At 46.6% G+C, this 25,401-nt stretch overlaps 1 protein-coding gene across 2 annotated transcripts in view; it reads left to right on the top strand.

Annotated features, from left to right (window-relative positions):
- The first annotated feature begins 911 nt into the window (after positions 1-911).
- GAB2 (GRB2 associated binding protein 2) overlaps positions 912-25,401 on the top strand; it is a 179,983-nt gene continuing 155,493 nt past the window's right edge. The window contains exon 1 of one of the 2 annotated variants that reach the window (XM_073335669.1): positions 912-1,314. In XM_073335669.1, coding sequence (XP_073191770.1) covers positions 1,243-1,314 — 72 coding nt within the window. In that variant the 5' untranslated portion in view covers positions 912-1,242. The remainder of the gene's footprint in view (positions 1,315-25,401) is intronic. The other variant, XM_073335690.1, reaches the window with a different exon arrangement.

Below are 25,401 nucleotides of genomic sequence, written 5' to 3'. Positions count from 1 at the left end.
CTCTACCCACTAGATCACACTGCTGCTCTGTTACTAACTTGGCAGGTATGTAGGACCAAGAGACCCCAGCAGCAGAGAATCAGGATCAGAGCCATTTCCATCTTTTAGCTTCTCAGTCCATGCAACCATCTTTATAACCATTTAAAAATTCAGAAAGGGGTGGGGGGGAGAGCAAATGAAGATTTAGGGCCCAATTCGGCTACCACTGAGGTGAAGGGGAGTTTCAATGGGAACAGGAACAGGCCCTTGAAGGTACAATATTTCCAGATGTGAAGGGCGTTGCTAATTTCAGGGAGGACATAATACACGGTAACATGACACCCAGCTAGCAGGCACCAGTAGCCGTCATATTCCCTTTCAACGGGCGCTGTGGCATTATTTAAAAAATCAATAATGTGACAGGTTATCCATCCCCTCCCCCGCTAATTGCAGGGAGGCCGTCACAGGCCTCCCAGAGTCCAGACTCTTTGCTTGGTCCCCCGGTTGTTTGCGATGGCTCCCTCATTTCTCTCCAGCTGTTGGGCACAAACCAACCTCGACCTGTTGGGGGTGATCATTTAAGGGAATGCCCCCTTCCCCTCCTGCCTCTGAAGCAGCTGGTCGTGGGGTCCATGGCAGGCCAGGCTCCTGCATTAGGCAGAGGATCCAGTCAGTCACCTGCTGCGTTAGTTGGAATCTAGCACACTGTTACTGTCGGACCGGGAATCACTCTACGGCAGGGAGCCGGGTCAAAAGCTCTGCGCGCCGGGGAGAGGGCGGGGGCCGCAACCCAGCCCCACCCGCGTCTGAGCATCCCCGCGCTGACCTTGCCTTGGAAGCTGAAGCTGCACCCCGGCCAGCCTGGTATCTTTGCAAACAGGCGGGCGGGAGGGAGGCGTGGTGTATGGGGAGCAAGAGGCGGTTTCCTGCTTCCCAGCTCCGAACAGCTGGCGGGGTTTGAAAGGGTGCGTGCGGCAGCCCAGCGGAGCCAGCCCAGGCTGCGACCGAGGATCTCTGGAGAAGACGACAAGCAGTCCCTGGCGTGCAGCGAGCGAGGCTGGGGCGGAGGCGCCGGCTGCTGCCACCCGGGGCCAGGGCAGGCTCCGGCTGAGCCGCGCCCGACTCACCCCGGCGCTCCAGGGGGCCCCGGCGGCGCTGCGCCCGGGGAGTTGCTCCGCGGAGGACCGGCTGGGCGCGTTGCGAGGCGGGGGCCGCCCGTGTGCATGCGGCCGGCGCCGCGGAGAGCCGGCGGGGCAGCCCGGGATGAGCGGCGGGGAAGTGGTGTGCGCCGGCTGGCTGCGCAAGTCGCCCCCGGAGAAGAAGTTGAGACGCTACGTGAGTAGCCCACGGTGCCCGGGAGTGGGGGGGTGCCGGGCTGGGGGTGCCCCGGGGCAGGGCGCTCAGCCGGGAGCGGACCCAGGGGGGAGGGCTCGGATCCGGGGCGTCGCTGGCTCCGGGCACCGCGGTGACCCCCTAGGAGCTCCGGGCTGGGCAGCCGCGGGGGAGGCTCCTGGCGGGGTGCGGGGAGCCCGGGCCAGCCTGGGGCTCATCCTCGGCAGCGGGATGCTCAGCCCCGAGCAGGGCGGGGCCCCGCCCGAGCCCACCGCCCCGAGCGGGACCCCGGCCCTGGGCTGTCCGGCCGCCCGAGCACGGCCCAGCCCGGGGAGCGATGCTGGACGGGACGGAGTCGGTGCTGCTTAGCTGGACTGACCCGCGCAGCCCCCCCACCGCGGGCACCCGGCTCCTGGCTTCCTGGCAGGCGGGGAGCCTACCGCAGGGGTGGAGCGGAGCGCCCCGCGCCGCGTCCCCGCACCTGCCGCCCCGGGTACGGGGCTGGCTCCTGGCTGCAAACGCCCATGCAGGCGGCAGGGACTTGATCTGCGGAGCGTGCTGCCGCCCGGGGGCTGGCGGGCGGTGGGGACCCTGGAGCCGCAGGGGCGGTGCGTGGGCGGCGGCGGCTAGACACAGACCAGGTGGAGGCCGGTCCTGGGACACATTTGCAGGGATCTGCGGGCGGCGGGGCGGGGGCCGGGGCCGGGGCCAGGAGGGTGACGCTGGGGCCCGCCTGTTGCGGTCTGTGACCCGTTCGTTCCGCAGCCTGCAAGCGGGGCCCCGGGGCTGCAGGAAGCCACGTGGACCGAGCCAGGAGCCCCGCTGAGACAAAGCCCAAGCCCAGAGCTCCAGGCCCAGGGCAGCGGCTGCTCAGCTGCTGTCAGTCGGGGAAGCGCCATTCAAGTCAACGGAGCCCTGCTCTGGCTTCATGCCCGCCGAGGATCGCGCCCGTCTTTTCTTGGAGGGATGCAGGCAGCAGGGGTGGGGATGTGAATGAGGCTCTGAGATCAGAGTGAGCTGGAGTGTCCATTTGGGGGCTACCGCTCCCCCTTCCCCAGCTGGGGCTGTGTCTCTGGGGAGTCCAGGACAAAGGAGGATTTAGAGCATCTGGGAACCGACCTCCTTGGGGGCAGGGGGACCAATGGCCATATAAAAAGCACTACAGATGTAGATCCTTGGCTCTTCCCATATCTTCTGCAGGCCAGGGGAGCCCCTACCCCCTACACACACTGCAGAGCACAGCTCCATAGCTACAGACCCTCAGCTGGGATCCTGGGACAGAGCCAAATTCCCTGCTGGTGTTACTCCATGGAAGTCAGTGGAATTACGCCAGCGGAGAACTTGGCCCACACCAAGTGCTGCAGATTATTATGTTGTCCACCAGGATGTCCTGACTGGTTAAAGAGACTCAAAACAGGGCCCGCCCCCAGTGAAGGTGCTTGGTGTTTCTGTGCCTTGCACAAGGAAACTATCCGAGCTCAGGACCAGATTCTCAAAGGCATTTAGGCACCTTAGTGTCTTTACACCTGCCAGAATGACTATATCCTCTGCAAGTGTGTGCTTCCAAGCAATGATCCTTCCAACCCGGTGGCTTTCAAGCATTACCAGAGACTTGCCCATCTCCAGTCCTCCACTGGAAACAAGGAGGACTGAAGGATGAGGGGGTTACGTTTCCATCCTGTCTTCTAAGGGAGGCTGGGATTTATCCCTTGTTGAGGAAGCAGCCATAGGAAAGGAACACACCAGCCAAAGGAGTAAAGGTTAGTTTAGATACTTCACAGTGAATGACTGAGTCCACTTTAATTTTCTTCTAACACATGCTAGCTAACTTAGGTTAAAATAGCAGTGAAGACAAGGCAGCTTGGATTAACAGCTCCAGTTAAAGCCAGTAGGGCACCCTGGGGTTCAACTCAAGCTGCTAAACCTAGTTAAAAGCAGAGTTGCCATGTCTTCATTACTATTTTAACCCGAGTTAAGAACACACCTTTTTTGCAGTGTAGACATACCCTATCTCTTCATTACCATTCACTCCAGTGTCTGCACAAAGAGCGGCATCCTTTAAACTCTCCCTTATCTTTCTTTTTAAGAACGGCTCTGAACACCTTTGCCCTGAAGTGCAGCGATATTATATCTTGGTAGAACTGGTTCTATTTCCTAAGCTCCCCCCCTTGTCATTAGCGTTAATTATTTAACATTCGCCAAAGGCTTTGAAGACATAAAGGGCTATCGAAGTGCTATCATTAGTCGTTGAGATCAAACAGTTCCTGTAAATTGTAAAGAATCTGAACAGCAGCTATGCCGCATTCTGGACTTTTTAAAATAAATCCCATTGCTTTTTGCTCTCTGTCTGAAGATGTCTCGGGACGGCACTCGTGTAACGTGTAACGGTGTGTCATTGCATGGCTCTGAAAAGTGGGTGTGTGAAGCTGCTATCTTCTGACTCGGCAGACCCACTCCCTGGGTGAATTCAGAGTAAGATCTGCTGACTCTAGTGACAAAAATAAGTGTCCGCTGGCTTTTAGCACTTCAGAGCCAGCACAGCTTTGGGAGAGCAAAGTGGACTCTAGTCTGCCTTGGGCTGCCATCAGCAAAACTATTCCTAGCTTCTCATTGCTTTCACCTAGCATACATAAAGGGCCATGGGTGCCACTGGGGCTTACCTTGGGCTGCAGCCCCTTTAATTGCTTAAGCGTCATAGCAAAGATGTGAAAATAGGCAGACAGTATTAGTCCCATTTTACAGAAGGGGGAACTGAGGAAATGACTCAAAATTAGCCAAGCAGTGAATGGGTGCAGCTCCATAGATTTCATAGGTGCTGCATCTACTTATGCTGGGGCTGAGATTAGATCTATTTGGGTTCCTGTACCATGCCTGTCACTGCAGTATGTCAGGATCAACCACAGACCGTGTGATTTGCCCAAAGCTACTAAACAAATCCAGTGCCCCCGATTCCCAGTCCCATTCTCTAACCACTAGGCTTGTTACTTTGGTCTTAATATATTTAAACAATTGGATTTTTTTACATTAGACTTATTAAAAAGACTAAACTCTTAAAACACAATGCATTTATTTAGGCTTTTGAGCAGCTGGACAGATTTATTTTGTGTACTGAGCAATAGAGGCTGCCTTTAGGTTAATGGAGCAAAGCACCGTCCTCCTACAAAAATAAATTGCCAACGCTGAGTCACCAGTACCTTTAACTCATCAAATGTCATTAACTGTCCAATGAAAGAGCACTCACTTAGCCCTTGTGCTCTGGAATTCCAGCAAGAGCCGAGTAAATCTTTTAAATGGTGTGCACGAGGGTGTGAAATGCTGGAGGCTAACCATAAAGATTTGTGTATATAAGGGCACCTTTCATCCAGCTAGATCCCACAGCACTTTGCAAACCCCATATGTTTTAGAAAACACCTTACCCTCCCTTGGAAATACAGCCATCTCTGGGGTGAAATGCCTAAACTTTTAATAGTTCACAGCAATGCTACTCAATGTTTTCAAGGTAGGATGTGACGAAGGAAGCTGTAAACAAATATCACTCAAGGGGATACCATGTACCTGGGACTGGAAGTTAGACGTGGATTCTAGTCCTGTCTCTCGCATTGGCTTGCCCAGTGTCATGCAGAGAGTCACTTTGGCCACAGTTGCCAAAAGTTGCCACTGTTTTGCCACTCTTGGGTGCCCATCTTGAAACGTTTGGGCCTGATTTTCAGAAGTCCTGAGCACCCACAGCTCCCACTGAAATCCAGGCCTTCAGGCCCAGACCCTCAAAGGTATTTAGGAGCCTAACTCTCATTGAAATTCATGGGCATTAGGTGCTTCCATTACTTTGTGGGTCTGAGCCTCTCTGTTTCCAGACAAGTGCCCAAAAGTCAATGACTGGCTTGGAAAACATTGGCCTTAGCTTTTATTTAATACCTCAGTTTTCCAACCCGGTGAAATGGTGGTGATAATGTTTACCATACCTACCTGACAAGGCTCTGAAAGGGGTAGCCCAATCATGCATACTCAAGATCCTCACACGGAAGGCGCTGGATCAGCACTAAGTATCGTTTGTATAGGAGAGCGTCAGTGTGGTCAGGAATCTGAGGCTAACACCTGTACTCTTTGTGCAATGTGCTGTGGGCTCTGTAATGAAAACAAGCAGTCAGGACCTCAGTTTTCCATCTCCTCAGGAAGACAATAGGCCCCGCAACAGAGGTCCTCCCACTGCATTGGATTCTGTACTGAGTGAGAGGGAAGAGCGCCCCCTATTGAATTAGCTGCATCATTCCCTCTATTACTGCCATGATTTGCGCTCTGAAGTCAAATCCCAGGAGGACCTCTCTGACCATGAGTTGCCATTAGCTGGGATTTGGCTCATTCAGGATATGACTGTATTAACACAAGAAACTGCACCGTAATGTTGGTTTATTTTTATAGTCCAACATGATTAGAAACCCCCTAGAGGTGCGTCCCTTCCATGGGTGTCTGGGTAGCCGTGTGTTGCTGAAGTGCAGTTAGGAGGCCCAGTGCTGTCTTGTGGAAAGTGGTGCCGAACAAAGATCCTGATCTTTCTAGAGTCTGTGGCCCTCTTGGTAAGGGGGCAGGTGCCAAACCCGGGGACCTATCCAAAGTTCACCTTGTACACTTTCACAACCTCCCTCCAGATTCCTTGGGGTAATGGTGATATGCATCTTCACATCCTGCCCGACAGCATGGAGCGTTGATGCTGTGCATTGTCCAGAAGCTGCTGTCTCGCTTGAGAGGCAGCTGCATTTCAGTAGCGGGGGATTTGATCCTTTGTGTGTTGTTTCTTTGTAAAGTGCTTTGAGAGCCCTTTGCACAAAAGGTGCTGTATGAATATAAAAATCAGGATCAGAAGTTACGGTTCCTGTCTCCCATCCTTTGTCTTGCCTATGTAGGCTATTAGCTTTTTTGGGAGGGACTGTACCTTACTGTGTATTTATATAGTGTTTAGCACAATGGGGACCTGATCTCAGCTGGGGTTGATATCCTAATGGTAAGAATCCTAACCATTTCAGGTCAGAGGGAGTGAAGATACAGTATGCACTCCTAAAGTTACTGTGTTGCTGTGTAATTCTGGGAGTAAACTATCTCTTATCCTCTAATCAAACCATTGCACTCCACCCTGTTTATCTTCATACTGCAGTGTTAATATCTGTGCTGGTTAGCTAAGCTGTCTATGTTTTAAACAAAAGTACGGGGCATGAGGCTCTCCTGTCACTGGTCTTGCATCAGTGTAGCTCAGTTCATTTCACTGGACTTGCACTGGTGTAAATGGGAGACGAATCAGACCTTCAGTATGTAAAATGCGTATCACAAGTCACTTCTGCACCAGGGGCACAGAATCGCACCAGATCTCCAGTAAGAAAAGGACCTGTTCTTCCCTCCTGATGCAAGCACATGAGATAAATGGGAGTGTAACAGGCTGGCAGGGTTTTCCTGAGTCACTGCAACCTGTTACCAGAGATTGATCCTGCTAGGAAAGGGTTAAGTGTTGACTCATTGAGGCAGGTGGCTCATCTGTTTTCACCGGGATATAAGAGAGGTGGGAGTGGCTCCTTGAAGAGAAGATCTAGGGTGTAGGCTGAACAGCACTGAGGTAAGAAACTGGGGAGCAGCCATGCCTGGGAAGAACACTTGAGCTGAACTTGATGTTAAAGAAGGCGGTGAGCTGTGACTCTGCAGTTTTGGACTATGTTTCAGAGTAGGGCTGGGGAAGGGACCCGCTTGCATAGAGCTATGCACTTGGGGAAAAACCTCCCCTGCCCCTAACTATGCAGCTCAACGCTAAGAAATGGGCATCTAGCAAAATATAGATCATTTCCTGGCCTGGAGTCTTAATAGCTGCTCATGAAATTAGAGAGCGTTAGAGGTTGTAGTCTGCATGGAGGGGAATACAAAGGCACCTGAGAGAGACCTTGGTGTATTCTTGCCAACATGTGACCTGACTGGTGGCCATTTAAGCACATGTATGAAGTCTTCAGGCCCCATGTAGGGCACCACAGACATTGTTGGCCAAATTCCTCGCTGGTGGAAGAGATTCCAACACCGCTGGCGTTGCCTGAGAGTCTCCTCTGTCAGCTGTGAATTTGCACTGCTATATCCAAATTGCCCCTTATGGACATATGGTTGGGATCAGAACTCTGATCCATCATGGGCTTCCAGCAGCTGCCAGCACTTGATGTTCCAGAGGAAGGAGAAACATACCTTTATAATCCTGTGCTGCAGCTGGAAAAGCCCTATCAGGTCAGCAAACACAACTCCTCCACCAGCAGAGAAGTGTTTCTTATCGTGTCTGTGCCCTACCACACCGATGATGCAATGCTGTATGAAGATGTGATTCCCAAGCCGGCCAGATAGTGTGAGGCACTACAGCTGGCTGTTCTGCTCCCTTCTTCTTCTACTTGGTGGTCATAAAAATACCGAGGCCTTTTTTATAGCCAGCCATAATATTTGACTGGGGAGGACCTAGGGTTATAAAGTCTTATTTTGTTGCACTGGAATTTACATCTATAACTCCCCATCCTTGGAGACCAGGTGTTATATTGGCTGCATTTCCTGCACGATATGTAATTGCCTCATGCTTTGGCTTTCATAACGTTGCTTTAAAGAATTTTTCTCTCTCTGTCAAGCCTGCATCATGACATCAGGACTGGCCCATGTCCCTGGCAAAGTCCACTGTGGACATAAAAGATTGATGATGGCAAAATATAAGTTGAACTTAAGAAAGACAAACAGCACTTAAGGAAAGTATAACAGGAAGCTGGATTAATTTTTCTTTGGAAGAGACCAGAAGTGATATTAAATGGCCTTTCACAAACAAATGGCACATGCAGTGTGTGATGTAATGCTGTTTACTGGACCAAAGCAGATATTAGTGACTTAGATGGAGCAAATATTACAAATTATTTATTTGTATTACCGGCATTGGGGCGTGGAGGAGCTGTCAGGATTGGGGGTCCATAGTGCAAGGTGCTCTAGAAACACACAGTGACATACAGTCCCTGCCTTGGAGAGCTTACAGTCTAATGGACAAAAGAGATAAAAGACAAAGGAAGTGTTACTACCCGTGAGATCAACTGACTTGGCCAAGATCACACAGGGTTGTCTGTGGCAGAGCAGGGAATTGAACTTGGATCTCCTGGGTGCCAGCAGTGTCTTAACACACAAGATCATCCTTCCTTTCTGAAGTCCTGCTGGTCATTTAAATTACCCTTTAATAAAAGTAACCAATACTACTTAGTCATTGCATCCAGAGAGCTCAAAGCATTTTATAAAGGTGGGTAAGCACCATTCTGCCCATTTTACAGAGAGGTGTGTGATTTTTCTCAAGGACACACACTGCAGCCGTGGTGATATTGAGTCCTAACTTAAGCCAGGTGACACTTTTTTTTGGACCAAAAAAATTTTTGAGCAAAAAATTCAGATTTGTTGACACCGAAATGTTTCGCAAATTCATGTCGGTTTCACAAAATTGTTTCAGTTGGGGGTGGGGGGTGGGAAGATAAATTGAAATGTTGCATTCTGACATTTTCAAAATGTTTCATTTTGATTTTTTTTTTTTTAGTTTGATACAAATTTTGTTTCAAAATTCTCTTTTTAAAATGGTCAGAATTGGAAATGTTTTGATGGTGTTAAAATGAAACATTTCGTTTGACCAGAAATGATTTTTTTTTTTATTTGTTGGAATTGCCAGAGAACTGTGCAAATAGCAGCTTTTTCAGCTGTGGTTCTTAGAAAGATGATGGAAAAATTAGAAAGAGTTCAGAGAAAGAAAGTTCCTTATAGTGATCAAATCAAAGAGCTCAATCCATTTAGTTTAACAAAGACAAGGTTAAAGGGTGACTTGATTACAGTTTCTAAGTACCTATATGGGGAACAAATATTTATTTGTGGGCTCTTCAGTATGAGCAGAGAAAGGTGTAACACAAGCCAGTGGCTGGAAGTTGAAGCTAAACAAATTTAGACTGGAAATAAGGCAAAAATGTTTACAAGTGCGAGTAATTAACCATTGGAACAATGGTTGTGATAGATTCTCCGTCACTGACAAATTTTAAATCAATACTGGATGTCTTTCTTAAAAGATCTGCTCTAGGACTTATTTTGGGGAAGTTCTCCGGCCTCTGTTACACAGGAGGGCAGGCTAGATGATCACAATGGTCTCTTCTGGCCTTGGAATCTAAGAATCTAACTCCTAGGTCCCTGCTTTGTGTACTAGAAAACACTTCTACAATTACCCTGACACTCCTCCTCCTAACTGCACTTGCTACGATACCCACACACTCCTCCCACATCCCTCCTGCCCCCGCCATGGCATATACCCACTTTCCCCAAGAGGTCAGCTGAGAAGGGGTTAAAACAAGCATAAGAAACATACTAATGAATATTACACAGCACTGGGCTTTGGCTTTGTAATGTTATGGGATTTTAATTGCTGTGTCGTGTGACACACCTTGAATATCACTTGCGGGAGAGGCGTCCTATAAATACAGTCTGTTATTATTTCCTCATGTGAAGCTGCAAACTAAGAGCCCATTCTGCAGCCTTTGCTGATCTCAGTAGTGTTTATAAATGAAGTCCCATCAACCTGTAATCTTTTCTTGCTTTCATGCCCACAGCTTTGTGTCCATCTGTCTGTCAGCTTTTTGCACGGTTACCACTCAGTTGTGTATGTTCGTGGTCTCATTACCATGGGGTCTGAGCAGCCTCATAAGCTTCAATGGATTTATCCTCCCAATACCCCTGTGACACAGGGCAGTGCTATTATCCCCTCTTTATAGCCGGGGGGCTGAGGTGCAGAGAGACTAAATGACCTACCAAAGATCACATAGGGAGTCTGTGGCAAAACAGGGAATAGCCCAGGTCCCCCCAAGTCTTATGCCGGTCCCCAACCACTGGACCACATCTGTGTCGTCTTCTACATATTCCCACCACCACCACCACCAGGATGCATGTTGCCACCTCCCTGGGCTCATCTGCAAGGCTCTATCTATTCATATTTCAGGCCCTCTCAAAGACCCACTCCTACATAGTACATACAGCGTATGCATGTAACTGGCTTGTATATAAACTGCCCCTTATGTTCCACTTCCCATAAGCTCTGTCTGTCTTCAGTTTATAAGCATCTCAGAGGAGGGACCATCGATGAATGTTCATGCCCTCCACATCATGGACGCTACTGTAACCTTACTGTAGCACTGAGAGGCCCTAGCAGAGATCAGGGCCCCATTGTGCTAGATGCTGTACAAATAGATAGTAAGAGACAGTCCCCGCCCCAAAGTGCTCACCTGAATAGACAAGGCAGGGGCTATGAGGGGAAATAGACACACAGACAGAGGCAGTGACCTTCATGCTCAAGGTCACATCATAGGTCCATGACGGAACTGGAAATGATGCCCAGATCTCCTGACTAGCAGTCCTGTGCTCTATAAGCTAGACCACACTTCCCCATGCCTCTTATTAACTTAATAAAAATAGATTTATGAAATAAACCCCCCATTCTTCTTCCACTGCATATCAGTGTCTAAATAAATCAATAACCGTTACAACAACTTTTTCCAGACGCCAAGCAATGCTTACAAGGTAGCCGAATTAAAACAGGCTGAGAGCATTTTTGAGGATTGGCTTTTACAGCCTCCCGTCCCAGCTGATGACTTGTTAGCACTGGGAATCAGCTTCTTTCCAAAACGCCATCATGCCCCATTATGTTAATATTGCGTTGGGGCTGGATGCATTTATGCAAAAGCTTTTTGAGTCAGAGCCCTGAAAAGGTTGATGTAAAATGTTCCAGATCCCCTTATTTGCATGAAAGGGACATGCACGGTTGCTCTCTCTCATTTATTTTATTAAATCTGAGCAGGACTTTGTCTGGAGAGCATAATAAAAAACTCTGATCATCTTGCTACAAAATGAAATTAGATCCCAACTGTCGTTATAGCTGTAAAAAGTAGGCAGTTTGCCACTGGGCAGAAGCATGGAAAGCCAGATCGAAGTGGTCATTGGTGTAATGGTCCCTTTCTTACCTTCCTCTTATTAAGTGGGTAGGTATAGCGGGAGGAATAGCTCTTTAAAACTGATGAATGATAATAATTTAAGGCCAAGAAGGACCATTAGATCATCCAGTCTGACTCCTGCATGGCACAGGCCATAGATCATAGTATTAATTTGTACAGGGGCAGCACCAAATTAAGAGAGGGCCTGCCCCAGAGATCTTACAATCTTTCTCTTGTCAAAGACTCTTTCCAAAGCAAGCAGATATGTTACCTTTCAGCTGCATTTTCAGAGGCTGAGTGGAAAAGACATGCCCTTTAAGCAGGTACTGTGTAAATGCACATCTTGCTGTCTAGGATGGACAAGGATGCCTGTTTCTCCGTGGGTAGCAATCCAGGGGGGATTTTGTTTCTGGAGCTGCCCTTTTTTATATTTTATTATCTCCCTTCTTCAGGGTATTCAGCTGGTGTGTGATTTCACTGGAGAACCTGGGAGCATCAGGGAATCTTTGTATCAGTCTGGTGGTTCTTTGCTTTTATTACACTAGTGCCTAGAAATGAATTTCTCTGTCCATAATGTGGAATTTCTCACCCAGAATTACTCCCATCTAAGGCCCAGGATGGGAAGATTTGGGCCAGTGATCAGTTTCCTACAAATAAAATTGCCATGGCTTTAAAGTCCAGTAATGCAGAGCCAATATTTAAACAATGGCTGCCTAAATTAAGGCTACAGGCCAAACCTTTCAGAAGTGTCTAGTGATTCTTTGGAAAAAGACACTCTCTGAAAATGAGGCCCCTTTAAGGTGCCTCCACTTGGCTCCCTGAAAAATCAAGTCAGCCATTATTTAGACTGTCGGATTGTTAGGGCAGGGACTGCCTACATCTCTGTGCTTTTCAGTGCCCAGACGACCGAGCCCTGTTCTTGGTTGATCTTTAGGCCCAACGGTAATAAACATGATTCATCATCATCATCATCATCATTAGTCACTTTTGAAAATTTTGTCCTAAGTTCTTATTGAGCCACCTGTTTTTTCCAAATTGCTGAAAACTTCATAGTTCCCACTCAACGGGAGATATGCCCAATTGGGAAGGTAAGATTCCCTACAGTTGTGGACTGTTCCCAGTTGTGACGTCACCATTCCTGGATAACGGGTGCCTCCCAAATTCATGCTGATCAGCCCTTTCTACCACATGACTCCATCAGCTCTCCCATGTGTCTGTGGATACATAAACCTCCCCCACTGGTTGCACACTCCATGTTTAGGAACGATATCTAGCACATCGTGGGGCATACATGCTCACTGCCAATGGAAAATAGATTAAGTGCCTTCATTCTGTCAATATCGCTTGCAGCTCTCTGGCATTTTTCAGCTGTCTAGTATGGTCCATAAATAACTCTATCCATACAGGAAGCCTATAGGAATATATCCTTTGTTTTGATTTAAGAAGAATCAATGTTTTGAGGGCTGGGTGTCTTTTTTTTTTTCCTCCATGTTCCTCACATACTGTTCACTGCACATAATGTCAGATCTGAGATTCCAGTGCGACCACATTGAACAGACCTGTCCATTTTTTAACAGGTCAGGGATCAGAGCCATGATGTCAGGATATAGAGAAGTGAAGCTGGAAGCTGAAATTAATCACTACCTCCAGTGCAGCATTATAGTATCCATAGCTATCAGCACAGACGTTGGGTGCACTCAGACTGTGGCAGGGTTGAGGTTTGTAGAACCCTTCTGAGCAGGGGGGCGGGGAACAAACACAAACAGTGAAATACAAGGGCTGACTTTGAAAACAGGTATATGTGGCTGCATTGTAGACTTTGAAACCAACTGGCATTGCCTTGCTGAGAAAGACAACCTGCTTACAGCTCAAATGTGTGCGGTGTAGTGGTATTCAGGGCCTGATCTAAAGCCTATCGAAGTCAATGGAAGGGCTTACATTGATTCCAATGGTCTGGGGCTTATTTGTGTAGCAAAGACAGTATGCACAGCTGTACTTACAGACCATGTTGTTGGAAGAAAAGCTCCTTGCCATCAGTGTGGTATGTGGGGGTGGACCCTTGACACAGTTTTTTGGAGAAGGGCGACAAGAATGATTAGGAGCATGCAAAAACTTTCCTGGGAAGAGAGATTGAAAGGGTTGGGAAGACCCTGCAGCAGCAGTGGGATTTGAAGATGGACCTGAATGTAGAGGAAGGTTGTTTGCAACTGCAGCTGCAATCTCATTCTGTTCTTTGGTATATAAAAAGAGACTTCATGATGTGACTTCTATTGCATATGTATCTGTTTAACTTATTAAAAAAACCAAACCTGTTTCACGCACGATGACTCTAACAAAACATGATTAATCTATTGTTAGTTGTGACTATGACCTAGCATGAGCAGTGAACTTATTCCTAAAAATAAACATTTCTGTACAGTGTTTTGAGGACCTGCAACACTATTGTAAATACAAGAAGCTAGTATTGGCATGTAAACCACTGCCCTCTACTGAACAGAAACAGAACTGCTCAGGTGTGGGTCATAGCCTCTGTACTGCTAGTGAGTTTCCTTTTAGTGAAGTGATCTGGTCGTGTGCTGTTGGATCAGGAAAAGCTGGGTTTGATCCCTGTCACTGCCATGGAGTTCTGAGTGGCTGCTGTTCAGTGGCAACCATAATAGTCTACGTGGCTGCTGACCTGCTGCCATATTTTGAAGTCTGGACTCTTGGAAACTAGAACCCAGCTAGTAGTTAGATGATGTGATGTCCTGTGCCACAGTCAGACAGGAGAGGTGAGGGAGGCAGGATGAAAACACTTCTAAAAACGGAATGTTATAAATAGGATGTTTATGGGGCCACTTGGAATGTCATATAGTTCATGGCTAACTTGTGAAGATATAAGGAATATTTTCACTGAGCCCACATGACATCCTTCCTTCCTTCCTTCCTTCCTTCTTTCCTCGGAGTAGATTTCAGTCGTGCTTCATCCATAGCCCTTTTTAAACTCACATTAGTTAAGAAAGCTAACTTGGGACCATTCCTGTGAGGTGATGAGCGCCCCCAACCCCTAATGGGATTTGGCTGATCCCTAAAGATTTAGCCCTTGTAATAAAAAGCTGTAAAGTCTGCTCCTTGCGTATCTGTGTGTCTCCAGAACTCCCACTAACTGCAGGATCAGGCTCTCCTGGATGCCTAGGGTTGCCAATCCCCCAGGATTGTCCTGGAGTCTTCAGGAATTAAAAATTAATCTTTATAATTAAAGATAATGTCATGTGATGAACCCTCCAGGAATTCATCCAGCCAAAGTTGGCAATCCTAGCTGAGGCTGAGAGAGAGAAGCAGGTTTGACACATCTCATGTTCAAGTGCCGGGAAGTTTATACGCTCCTATCTCCTCCTTGGTGTTTCACCTCCAACTCAGGCAGGCCACCAGAGTTTAAACCCCCTTTACTCACACAAACAATACTAGAAGTATGGGCTGGTCAACATTTTTCTGTCAAAACTGTTTGTCTACAGAAAATTGGGTTTTTGGTTAAATGAGATTTTTTTTACAGAAAGTGTCTGTTTTCACAGAAAGAACAGGAGGACTTGTGGCACCTTAGGGACTAACCAATTTATTTGAGCATGAGCTTTCGTGAGCTACAGCTCACTGCATCGGATGCATTACACTTTCCTTGGTAAACCAAAAAATGCTGATTCAGAAATGCGATCACACTGTCTCATGTGAGTCGTAGTTTGGAGGCCTCATGCCCCCATTCTCTAGGGTCTGGGTTTCCAGCCATACTACGGCTCCCATGATGCACTTTGGTGGCTCAACAAGAAGGGAGGGAGTGTTATACCAATAAAATAAAAACTAGCAGGATCTTATTAAAGGGGAAAAGGCAAAATGCCACATTTATTGTGAATATAGAAAGAATCATAGTAAGCAATTAGGTTTCAGAGTAGCAGCCGTGTTAGTCTGTATTCGCAAAGAGAAAAGGAGTACTTGTGGCACCTTAGAGACTAACCAATTTATTTGAGCATAAGCTTTCGTGAGCTACAGCTCACTTCATCGGATGCTGTAGCTCACGAAAGCTTATGCTCAAATAAATTGGTTAGTCTCTAAGGTGCCATAAGTACTCCTGTTCTCTCAGTAAGCAGTTAGTTATAGCTATAACATTCCATTCAATTTCATATTTATTCACACATTCATTCATACACACACACACTCAGGTTCTGCAAGGTTGTTATCATAGTTACCAGCCTTAGAGTTGCTCATGCCAAGCGACTGGCCAGGTGGCCTGGACACGAGGAGGGAGCAGGGCCTTGTCAGATGCTCATCTGACGCTCCTGGAAGTTGGTTTGCAGAATCAGACCCCAAAGTTCTCACTTTCTAGAGTCCATTTTTATAGGAATTTATTCCTATGCCAGTCTCTGAGAATTGCTTCATCATGCTGTTGCTGAATCTATCAGCAGATGGCACATTCTTGACGGCTCCGTGCTGCTAGATGTTATTTTGTTCTTTGGTTCTCCCATTCTTGAGGCTGTTGGGTAGATTCCAGTCTGCCCTCCGGGGGTCCTCTGGTTGTTTCCACTTGACGCCTTCTTCGGCCGATCCACACTGGATTCTTAGGCTGGCACCTCCCTAATCATTCATTTATTATCCACACCAAGCATCCATCCATATACATCCTCTATCTCTATTTTAATCACAATTGTTAACAAAGCGAGATAAATACAACAAAAGGGTGGGGAGTCTCTGGGTGTTGTTTCTGTTATTACAAAGTACTGCTTTGAGTCCTCTGTGTGTGAGTAGTTGTTGTTACAAATTATTGCTTTGAGAACAGACTCTGTCTTAGGATGTACTAACACAATTAGCAGCCAAAAGCCAAGAGACCTCCCTCTTAATTAGTAATACCCTGGAATTTAAACTATGGGGAATCAAACTCATTTGTGATTTTAATACAAAACTTCTTTAATATGATCCAACAGGAGGAAGAAGTAGTCAGGTAGTCTACCCCACAAAAGACAATAAGGGGGATGAGTCACTCAAACTACAAATCCCATGAGGCACCATGGCAGCATTTCTGATTTTAAATGTTCAGGTTTCAGACAGAAATTTTTTGGGGGAGGGGGGGCATTATTTATTTATTTTTCACTGAAAAGCTGAAATTTTCTGTGAGGGCGTGGGATGGGGGAAGGAAATTCATTCTCTGACCAGCTCTAACCACGGAATCTTTAATGGCCACATGTGACCAGGATGTCAGTTTTGCCCAAAAGACATCTGAGTGCTCCTTAGCATGCCAGGACGTTGGTCCAATACTGTCTCAAAAGAAAGAGCACTATCTGTTGGATTACTAATACTGCAGGATCCTTTGTAAACTACCTCCCTGGAGGTCTGCCACGCAAGTAATCAGCAGCTACGTTGATGAATTGACAAACACCCAGCCAAGGATGGGGGTGGCAGGGTTGCAGCCATCAGCGCTGCTGGTACCATAAACTTGTTACCAAAGACCTGATTTTCTCTTTGCGTCGTATGTAAACTGGCCCATTCTGTGCTAGCTCATGAGGTTAACAGTAAAGTGCCCATTTAGGTTTACTGAGCAATGGTTCGGCCCTCTTGCAGAAACTTTCCTGGAAAGGGAAACCTACGTGCAACAGGCTTATGACTTTCTACTTTACATTATGCCTCTTCAACAGCATTGACTCTTGATTCCAAACCTTCATTGTTTTGACTGGAGTCTGCCTTTGGTCAGAATGCAGGGATGGGGCCAAAAGACAGAGGAGGGGCTTTTTGTGTGTGTGTGTGTTTTCTCTCCTCCACTCCCCTCCTCAAGAGGTGTGTGTGTATTTATATAACAAAACACTAAATAAAATAACTGATTACCCTCCCTCTGAGCAGGGCGCATTGATCACCCTCCAGAGCTTTGCCAGCCTGACCTACGTTACTGACCCTTTATGTCAGACATTTGCCTCTTACCCTCTAATCCACCCTGTGTGTGTCTGGGAGAGCATGCACATGGGAATGGGAAAACCAAGGCCCAAAAGCCAGCATGTTTCTAACCCCTGTTTCCCAGTGCAGTTAGTTGGATCCCCAGGCCATTCTCATAAAAGATTGCCCAGTAACGCTGTCTTTCATCCTCCGCAAGTATTTAATTAGCAAAGAGAAATAAAGCTCCTGATTGGGACGCCCTGATCAGGCTTGATTCCAAAATCTACCAGAGAATAACTATCCTGACTTGGCAGCTAGAAATTAGGCATTTCTTCCCTTGCTATACCCCTCCTTTCTCTCTTCCCCCTCACACTCATCTACAGGAAAGTGACTCCTCGCACATGTGGCAGGATTGTTTCCTTTGCATGCAGACTACTACGCAGGGCAAGCACTTGTTCAGCACTTAAGTAATAATGCTAATGCTAAGAAGATCCTAATGCTCTCCCTTTACACTTTGGCATGCATCTGATGAAATGAGATTTAGCCCACAAAAGCTTATGCTCAAATAAATTTGTTAGTGACTAAGGTGCCACAAGTACTCCTCGTTCTTCCCTTTACACTGTTGTCTTTTCTTTCCCTCCCCTTGCAGTGTGGTCCTGAGTTTCCATCCTTGTATGAAATAACTCTATTTAATGTGTGCACCTAGCCACTATTTAATCCTGATGCATTTTTCTCTCCCTAGCCATTTACCATAACACAAAGGCTTTCCTATTCAGAGTCAATGATCTCAGCTTCCCAACCCCAAACTCTACCCCTATTATTTCCTATCAGCCTTTCTCTGATAATCTCAGGAGTTGTCTATTTAAACAACCCCAGAGTCCAATGATATCACATCTTTTAAATGCATTGATTGAGAGACCTTAGCATATCCCTTGACTTCATTTGTTATGACTAGTAAATGGGATGGCTAGTCCTCTGTGTCTGTTTCACCCTCCCCCACCATCCCTCTATACAAAGCTTTACAGCAAAGACCGGATTTATTTATTTATTTATTTATTTTTACTGTTTCTCTCTGTCCTTCTTCTCCAGCTACCCATGTCATTAATACTCATCTCTCTACCTAGGTATTCCTGTCACCATAGCATTTTACAAATACTACCAACTTTACCCTTGCACCACAGGTTAAGGAGTTATTATCGGGCCACTCTTGCTGCAGGACGGTGATCCAGAAACTGACCTCTCATTTAAAGAAAATATTATGCTTCTAGCACTTATGGTTGCAGAGAGAGCTTCAAAAATGTGAACGAAGCATAAACCGAAGTAGTGCTGTCTGCAGAAAACCTGTTACGATACTTCTGAGAGGTGTTGACCTGCCCCGTTCCTTTCAAAGAGAGCTTCTGTAATTGATAACAATTTCTTATCCCCATTTTGCAGCTGGTGAACTGAGGCACAGGGAGATTGAATGACTTGCCCAGGAAGTTTATAGCAGAGTCAGGAATTTAACCCCAGATTTTTTCAAGCCTCGTTCATTGCCTTAGCCACAAGCTCAGCCTCCATCCAGCCCTTCTAATGTCTGTCCTGGAATGATGCAACCTGTGGTCCTGTATCAGAAAAAATTAAAGTTTTATGAGCCAAATTCACCCTTGTGTAGCTTCACTAAAGTCAAGGGGGTAATGCCAGGAATGAATTTGGCCTAGAGTGTGTTTGTGTGTGTGTGTTTTTAAAGATTTCAGTCTGGTTGCCAAACAGGAAAATATGATGACTGGAAAGTCAATCACAGATGGGAAAGGAGGGGGAAAGCGAAGCAGCTGGCACCAGTGTGTTCAGTATAGTGCTGGTGATGGGCTGCTGCCACATGGGGCATGTCAGCAGAGGGAGGTCAGTCCAAGATTTCACGTGCTGCGTGCGTGTGTGTTTTGCTTGAGACGGCAGAAGCCTTGATTTAGCTGCATAATAAAAGTAAATCTGCCACCGCTCTGTTTCAGTAGGGTGATGACTAGAACACTGTAGAATAGTGAGGAATATATCTGTATGGTAGCTTGGTAGTTGATGGCAGTGTTTTGGCCATTAGAGCAACAGTTAAAGGCTGTTAAGGTAATTTACTGAAGGTTTGTGGTTGTAAATACATTTCCAGTAAATACTAAGGATTCTAATCGATGTTAAGTCCTGCCATTAAGAGTGTGATGGAGCAAGCCATGTGCTGCACATTGTTTTGCCTTTATAAAATGAGCATTACAAAGGAAGGAATGAGATTGAATCCAGTGTGGTGGTATGGATTGGGACTCATTCACCCATTTGCCCTTAGGTGTTCCAAGATGACGTGTACTTGATGGTAAGTGTAATACCCTTACCTTGGATGCACCCATTGGAAAAAACATACATTGACTGGAGAAGAGAAGAATGAGGAGGGACATGATAACAGTCTTCAAGTACATAAGAGGTAGTTATAAAGAGGAGGGTGATAAATTGTTCTCCTGCACTACTGAAGATAGGACAAGAAGCAATGGTTTTAAATTGCAGCAAGGGCAATTTAGGGTAGACATTAGGAAAAACTTCCTTACAAGGTAGTTAAGTACTGGAATAAGTTACATAGTGAGGTTGTGGAATTTCTGTCATTGGAGATTTGGAGGTTTTTAAGAGCAGATTAGGTGAACACCGGTCAGCCATGGTAGATCATACTTAGTCCTGCCTCAGTGCAGGGGACTAGACTAGATGCCTCTTGAGGCCCTTTCCAGTCCTACATTTCTATGGTTGTTATTGATATTGCAGTAATGCCCAGAGGGGCCTTATTAGGTCAGGCACTGTACATATCTATAATAACACAGGCTCTTCTCCCAAAGAACTTTACGTGAGTATTATTATACAGATGAAGAACTGAACCATGGAAGGAATAACTTGCCCACTGTCGCAGCTGCCATGGAATTGAATCATCCCCAGATGTCTGGGTGCTCATGTTCTGGTTCTGCCCCTTTGAGAGAGTGCACCTCCTACAGATGGGTGCAAAGACTTCATTTAGCTTCTCTGCAATGGCCTTGTCTTCCTTGAGTGCTCCTTTAGCACCTCGATCATCGCAAAGGTTAGTTCTGGATCCAACATTCCTCTAAAACCAAAGAGCACTTGGTCCTGGCATTCCTGCTACCAGCCTGTGTGTCTGTTAATAAAGCAATGAGCTTCTGCCTCACCTGCCACAGAATCGGAAGATTATTCCACAAGTCTCTTCATGTTGGCAGCTTCATTCCTCACAGCACACAAATCACGTGGGTGTCTGGTGCCACAACACACCTGGTCGCTTTATAATTAGTGAGGGGCGACCAACAGAAAGTCTGGGGTTATAAGTACTCATGATAACAGGTGGCATAGGAAACCTGGATTCTACTCCTGGTTCTGCCACTGATGTGGCCTTGAACAAGTCATTTTGCCTTTGTCCGTCCTCTCTGTTTAGACTCCTGGGGGACACCACTATTTACCTCTCTCCATTCTGAAAACTGACCATTTATTCCTACCCTTTGTTTCCTATCTTTTAACCAGTTACCAGTCCATAAGAGGACCTTCCCTCTTACCCCATGACAGCTTACTTTGCTTAAGAGCCTTTGGTGAGGGAGCTTGTCAAAGTCTTTCTGAAGACCAGGTCTTCAAGGGATGAGAAGGATGTCCATTTAATGCCTCTTGGCATGTCTTCTATTGTATGCTGCATTACCCAGTTGATGGCAATGTTGAAGAGGATTGCAGACATGACACACCCCTGATGTACTCCTGTTTTGTCTTCAAAACTGAGCTCACTGTGATCAACACTGCATGCAAAGTTGAAATAGAAGCTTTGGATGATGATGATTATATGCAGAGGGATTCCATATGTCCGCAGAATGCACCATACGCTGGTCCTGTGAATGCTATCAAAAGCCTTCTCAAAGTCTATGAAATTTATGTAGAGTTGCCACTGCATTCTAAGCATTGTTCTATTATGTTTTGTAGAGTGAAGATCTGGTCTGTGCATCCACACCCTGTCTGACACCCGGCTTGCTTTTTTCTGAGAACTCTATCAGCTGCCTCTGATATACACTGGACTATGATCTTACACAGTGTGTTGCTTGGCACAGATAAAAGTGTGATACCGCACCAGTTGTTACAATCACTGAGAGTTCCTTTCTTTGCTATCTTCACTATAACCCCATTGGTCCACTCATCTGGCACTTTTTCCCTTTCCCAGACTGATGTAAATAGAGGGGCCAGGATAGATGCTGCTAACTCAGGATTTACCTTGGACAATTCTGCATTCAAATTATCCTTGCCAGGAGCTTTCCCATTTTTTAAGGATTTGATGGCTTGAATGATCTCTTCCTTAGTTGGGATGTCTGTATTGATATCAAGATCTTCTGGCTCCTGGATGTTTGCTTCCTCTTTAGGAGGCTCCCTGTTCAGCAATTCTTTGAAATGCTCTGTCCTGTGCATTTCTTGTTGTTTTCCAGTTATTAGCAGGTGGCCTTGTTTGTCCCTGATGAGAGTGTTTGTTTGTTGGTGTCTGCTGTTTACCGCTGGTAAGCCATGTCATTTTGTAGACGGTTCCTTGTTCACCAGTGAGAACACCTGCCTGTAATTGTCAGGGTCACCTCTGGAGCCCTTTTTAAAAATTGACATCACGTTAGCTATCCTCCAGTCATTTGGTACAGAAGCTGATTTAAATGATATATTACAGACTACAGTTAGTAGTCCTGCAATTTCACAGTTGAGAGCCTTCAGAACTCTTGGGTGAATATCATCTAGTCCTGGTGACTTATTACTGTTAAGCTTATTAGTTTGTTCCAAAACCTTCTGTAATGACACCTCTATCTGGGACAGTTCCTCAGATTTGTCACCTAAAAAAGAATGGCTCAGGTTTGGGAATCTCCCTCACATCCTCAACTGTAAATTCATTTAGTTTCTCTGCAATGCCCTTATCATTCTTGAGTGCTCCTTTAGCATCTCAGTCGTCCAATGGGCCCACTGGTTATTTAGCAGGCTTCCTCCTTCTGATGTATTTTAAAAAAAAATAGATATTACTTTTTGAGTCTTTGGCTAGCTGTTTTTCAAATTCTTTTTTGGCCTTCCTCATTATATTTTTACATTTTGTTTGCCAGAGTTTATGCTCCTTTCTATTTTCCTCACTAGGATTTAACTTCCACTTTTTAAAGGATGCCTTTTTGCCTCTCATTGCTGCTTTTATTTTGTTGTTTCGCCATGGTGGCTCTTTTTTTATTCTCTTACTATGTTTTTTAATTTGGGGTATACATTTAAGTTGAGTCTCTATTGTGGTGTCTTTAAAAAGTTTCCATGCAGCTTGCAGGGATTTTACTTTTGGTGTTGTACCTTTTTAATTTCTGTTTAACTTCCTCATTTTTGTATAGTTCTCCTTTCTGAACTTAAATGATACAGTGTTGGTCTGCTGTGGTGTTTTCCCCGCCACAGAGATAATATAATTAAATTTAACATGGTCCCTGTTACCAAGCGGTCCAGCTATAAAGCGGTCCAGCTATATTCACCTCTTGGACCTCATCCTGTGTTCCACTTCGGACTGAATCAAGAATTGCCTCTACTCTTGTGGGTTTCAGGACTAGCTGCTCCATGAAGCAGTCATTTAAGGTGTCAAGAAACTTTATCTCTGCATCCCATCCTGAGGTGATAAGTACCCAGCCATACCACAGCAAGCATGGAGCCCATTCAGCGCACCGCAGCTGTTGTGAGCATTGTAGACACCTCACACGTTATCCTAGAGTATGTGCAGAACCGGTATAAGAGACGCCAGCACGAGGACGATTGTGATGAGGACATGGACACAGACGTTCCTGAAAGCACAGGCTGTGGCAATTGGGACATCATGGTGGCAGTGGGGCTGGTTGATACAGTGGAACGCCGATTCTGGGCCCAGCAAACAAGCACACACTGGTGGGGCCGCATAGCGTTGCAGGTATGGGATGATTCACAGTGGCTGCGAAACTTTTGCATGCGTAAGGCCACTTTCCTTGAACTTTGTGAGTTGCTTTCCCCCGCCCTGAAGTGCAGGAATACCAAGATGAGAACTGCCCTGACAGTTGAGAAGCGAGTGGCGATAGCCCTGTGGAAGCTTGCAACGCCCGACTGCTACCGGTCAGTCGGGAATCAATTTGGAGTGGGCAAGTCTACTGTGGGGAGTGCTGTGATTCAAGTAGCCAATGCAATCACTGACGTTCTGTTATCAAGGGTAGTGACTCAGGGAACCCCATTGCAGAAAGCCATCCACTATGACCTGCACATTTCCCAAACTGTGGTGGGGCAATAGACGGAATACATATCCCTATCTTGGCACCGGACCACCTTGCCAACCAGTATGTAAACCGCAAGGGGTACTTCTCAATGGTGCTGCAAGTACTGGTGGATCACAAGGGACGTTTCACCAACATCAGCGTGGGATGGCTGGGAAAAGTGCATGACTCTCGCATCTTTAGGAACACTGGGCTGTTCGAGCAGTTGCAAGAAGGACTTACTTGCCAGACCAGAAAATTACCATTGGGGATGTTGAAATGCCAATAGTTATCCTTGGGGACCCAGCCTACCCCTTGCTCCCATGGCTCATGAAGCTGTACACAGGCAGCCTGGACAGTAGTAAGGAGAAGTTCAGCTATCGGCTGAGCAAGTGCAGAATGGTGGTAGAATGTGCCTTTGGACATTTAGAAGGTCGCTGGCGCTGTTTGCTGACGAGGTTAGACCTCAGAGCAACCAACATTCCCATTATTATTGCTGCCTGCTGTGTGTTCCATAATATCTGTGAGAGTAAGGGGGAGACTGTTATGGTGGGGTGGGAGGTTGAGGCAAATCGCCTCAGGAGGGGGGAAGGACAAGGCGACACTGCTTATTGTAGCCACACTACAAGTCAAAACTGTTTGAATGACAGCCTTCTGTTGCTTGGGCCATCCTCTGGAGTGGAGTGGCTGGGTGCCTGGAGCCTCCCCCACCCCGCGTTCTTCGGTGTCTGGGTGAGGAGGATATGGAACTTGGGGAGGAGGGCAGGCAGTTATACAATGGATGCAGCAGGGGTCTGTGCTCTTGTTGGGTTTCCTGCAGCTCCAACAGATGCTTCTTCATGTCTGTTTGCTCCCCCATTAGCCTCAGCATCACCTCCTGCCTCTGCTGTTTGTGCTCACTTAATGCTTTCCTGGCCTCTGCCTCTGAATGTCTCCATGCATTAAGCTGTGCCCTGTCGGTGCTGGAGGACTGCATGAGCTCAGAAAACATGTCCATCGCGAGTGCATTTTTTTTTTCCTTCTAATCTGCAATAACCTCAGGGACAGAGATAACCGCAGGGAGGAGCATAGGAGTTTGCACCAGGGGGGAGATAAAAAGAGAGATTAAAATTTAAGATGATACATTTCTGAGAACAAAAGGGAGACTCTTTCACAGTGAATCAAGCAATTCACAGCAGACAGCACATGTGCTTTAGGTACAAGGTCACATTTTGCCTTTTATATTGAGCGCCTGCCAGTGACACATCACACACAGCTGGGCAACAGAATTCAGTTTCCAGGCAGCTATGGTAAGTCTTTTCGTACGCGGGGTTGGCTTCTTATGCCTTCATAACATGTGGGAATGGTTTCAAACTGCAGAGCCTTCTTTTCCCATAGCAAGCAATGCCGGTTGGGTTTCATATTTAAAAGGAGGGGCTGCGGTTTTCTGTTGGATGTGCAGCACACACCTCCCCCACCCCACCACGTGGCTATTCTCTGGGATGATCCCTTCACCCCTCTCCGTGCCACATGGCTATTCTCTGGGGATAGTCCCTTTTAGCCAAGCGCAAACAACCCAGCATGAACAGTGTCCTTTTACTGTTCCCTTACAAAAATTCCTCTATTTCAACCAGGTGACCATGAATGATATCACTCTCTTGAGGCTAACACAGAAAGATAAAGACCGACTGTTGCTTGAATGTGACCAAAAGCCAGGACCATTCACTGCCATGCTTTGTGCTGCAATGATTCCAGACTACTTGCTACTGGCTTGGCGTGGTAAAATGTCCTACTGTGGAGGATGAAATAAGGCAGCCCTCACCAGAAACCTTCTGCAAAGGCTTTCAGAGTACCTCCAGGAGAACTTCATGGAGATGTCCCTGGAGGATTCCTGCTCTGTCCCCAGACACATTAACCGACTTTTCCAGTAGCTGCACTGGCTGCGTATGCATCCCAATTCTTCAGGGCAAATC

Source organism: Lepidochelys kempii, chromosome 1 (assembly GCF_965140265.1).
Source record: "Lepidochelys kempii isolate rLepKem1 chromosome 1, rLepKem1.hap2, whole genome shotgun sequence".
Taxonomy (NCBI): domain Eukaryota; kingdom Metazoa; phylum Chordata; order Testudines; family Cheloniidae; genus Lepidochelys; species Lepidochelys kempii.
The sequence above is the reverse complement of the archived record's forward strand: the minus strand, read 5'-3'. Positions and strand labels throughout refer to the sequence as shown.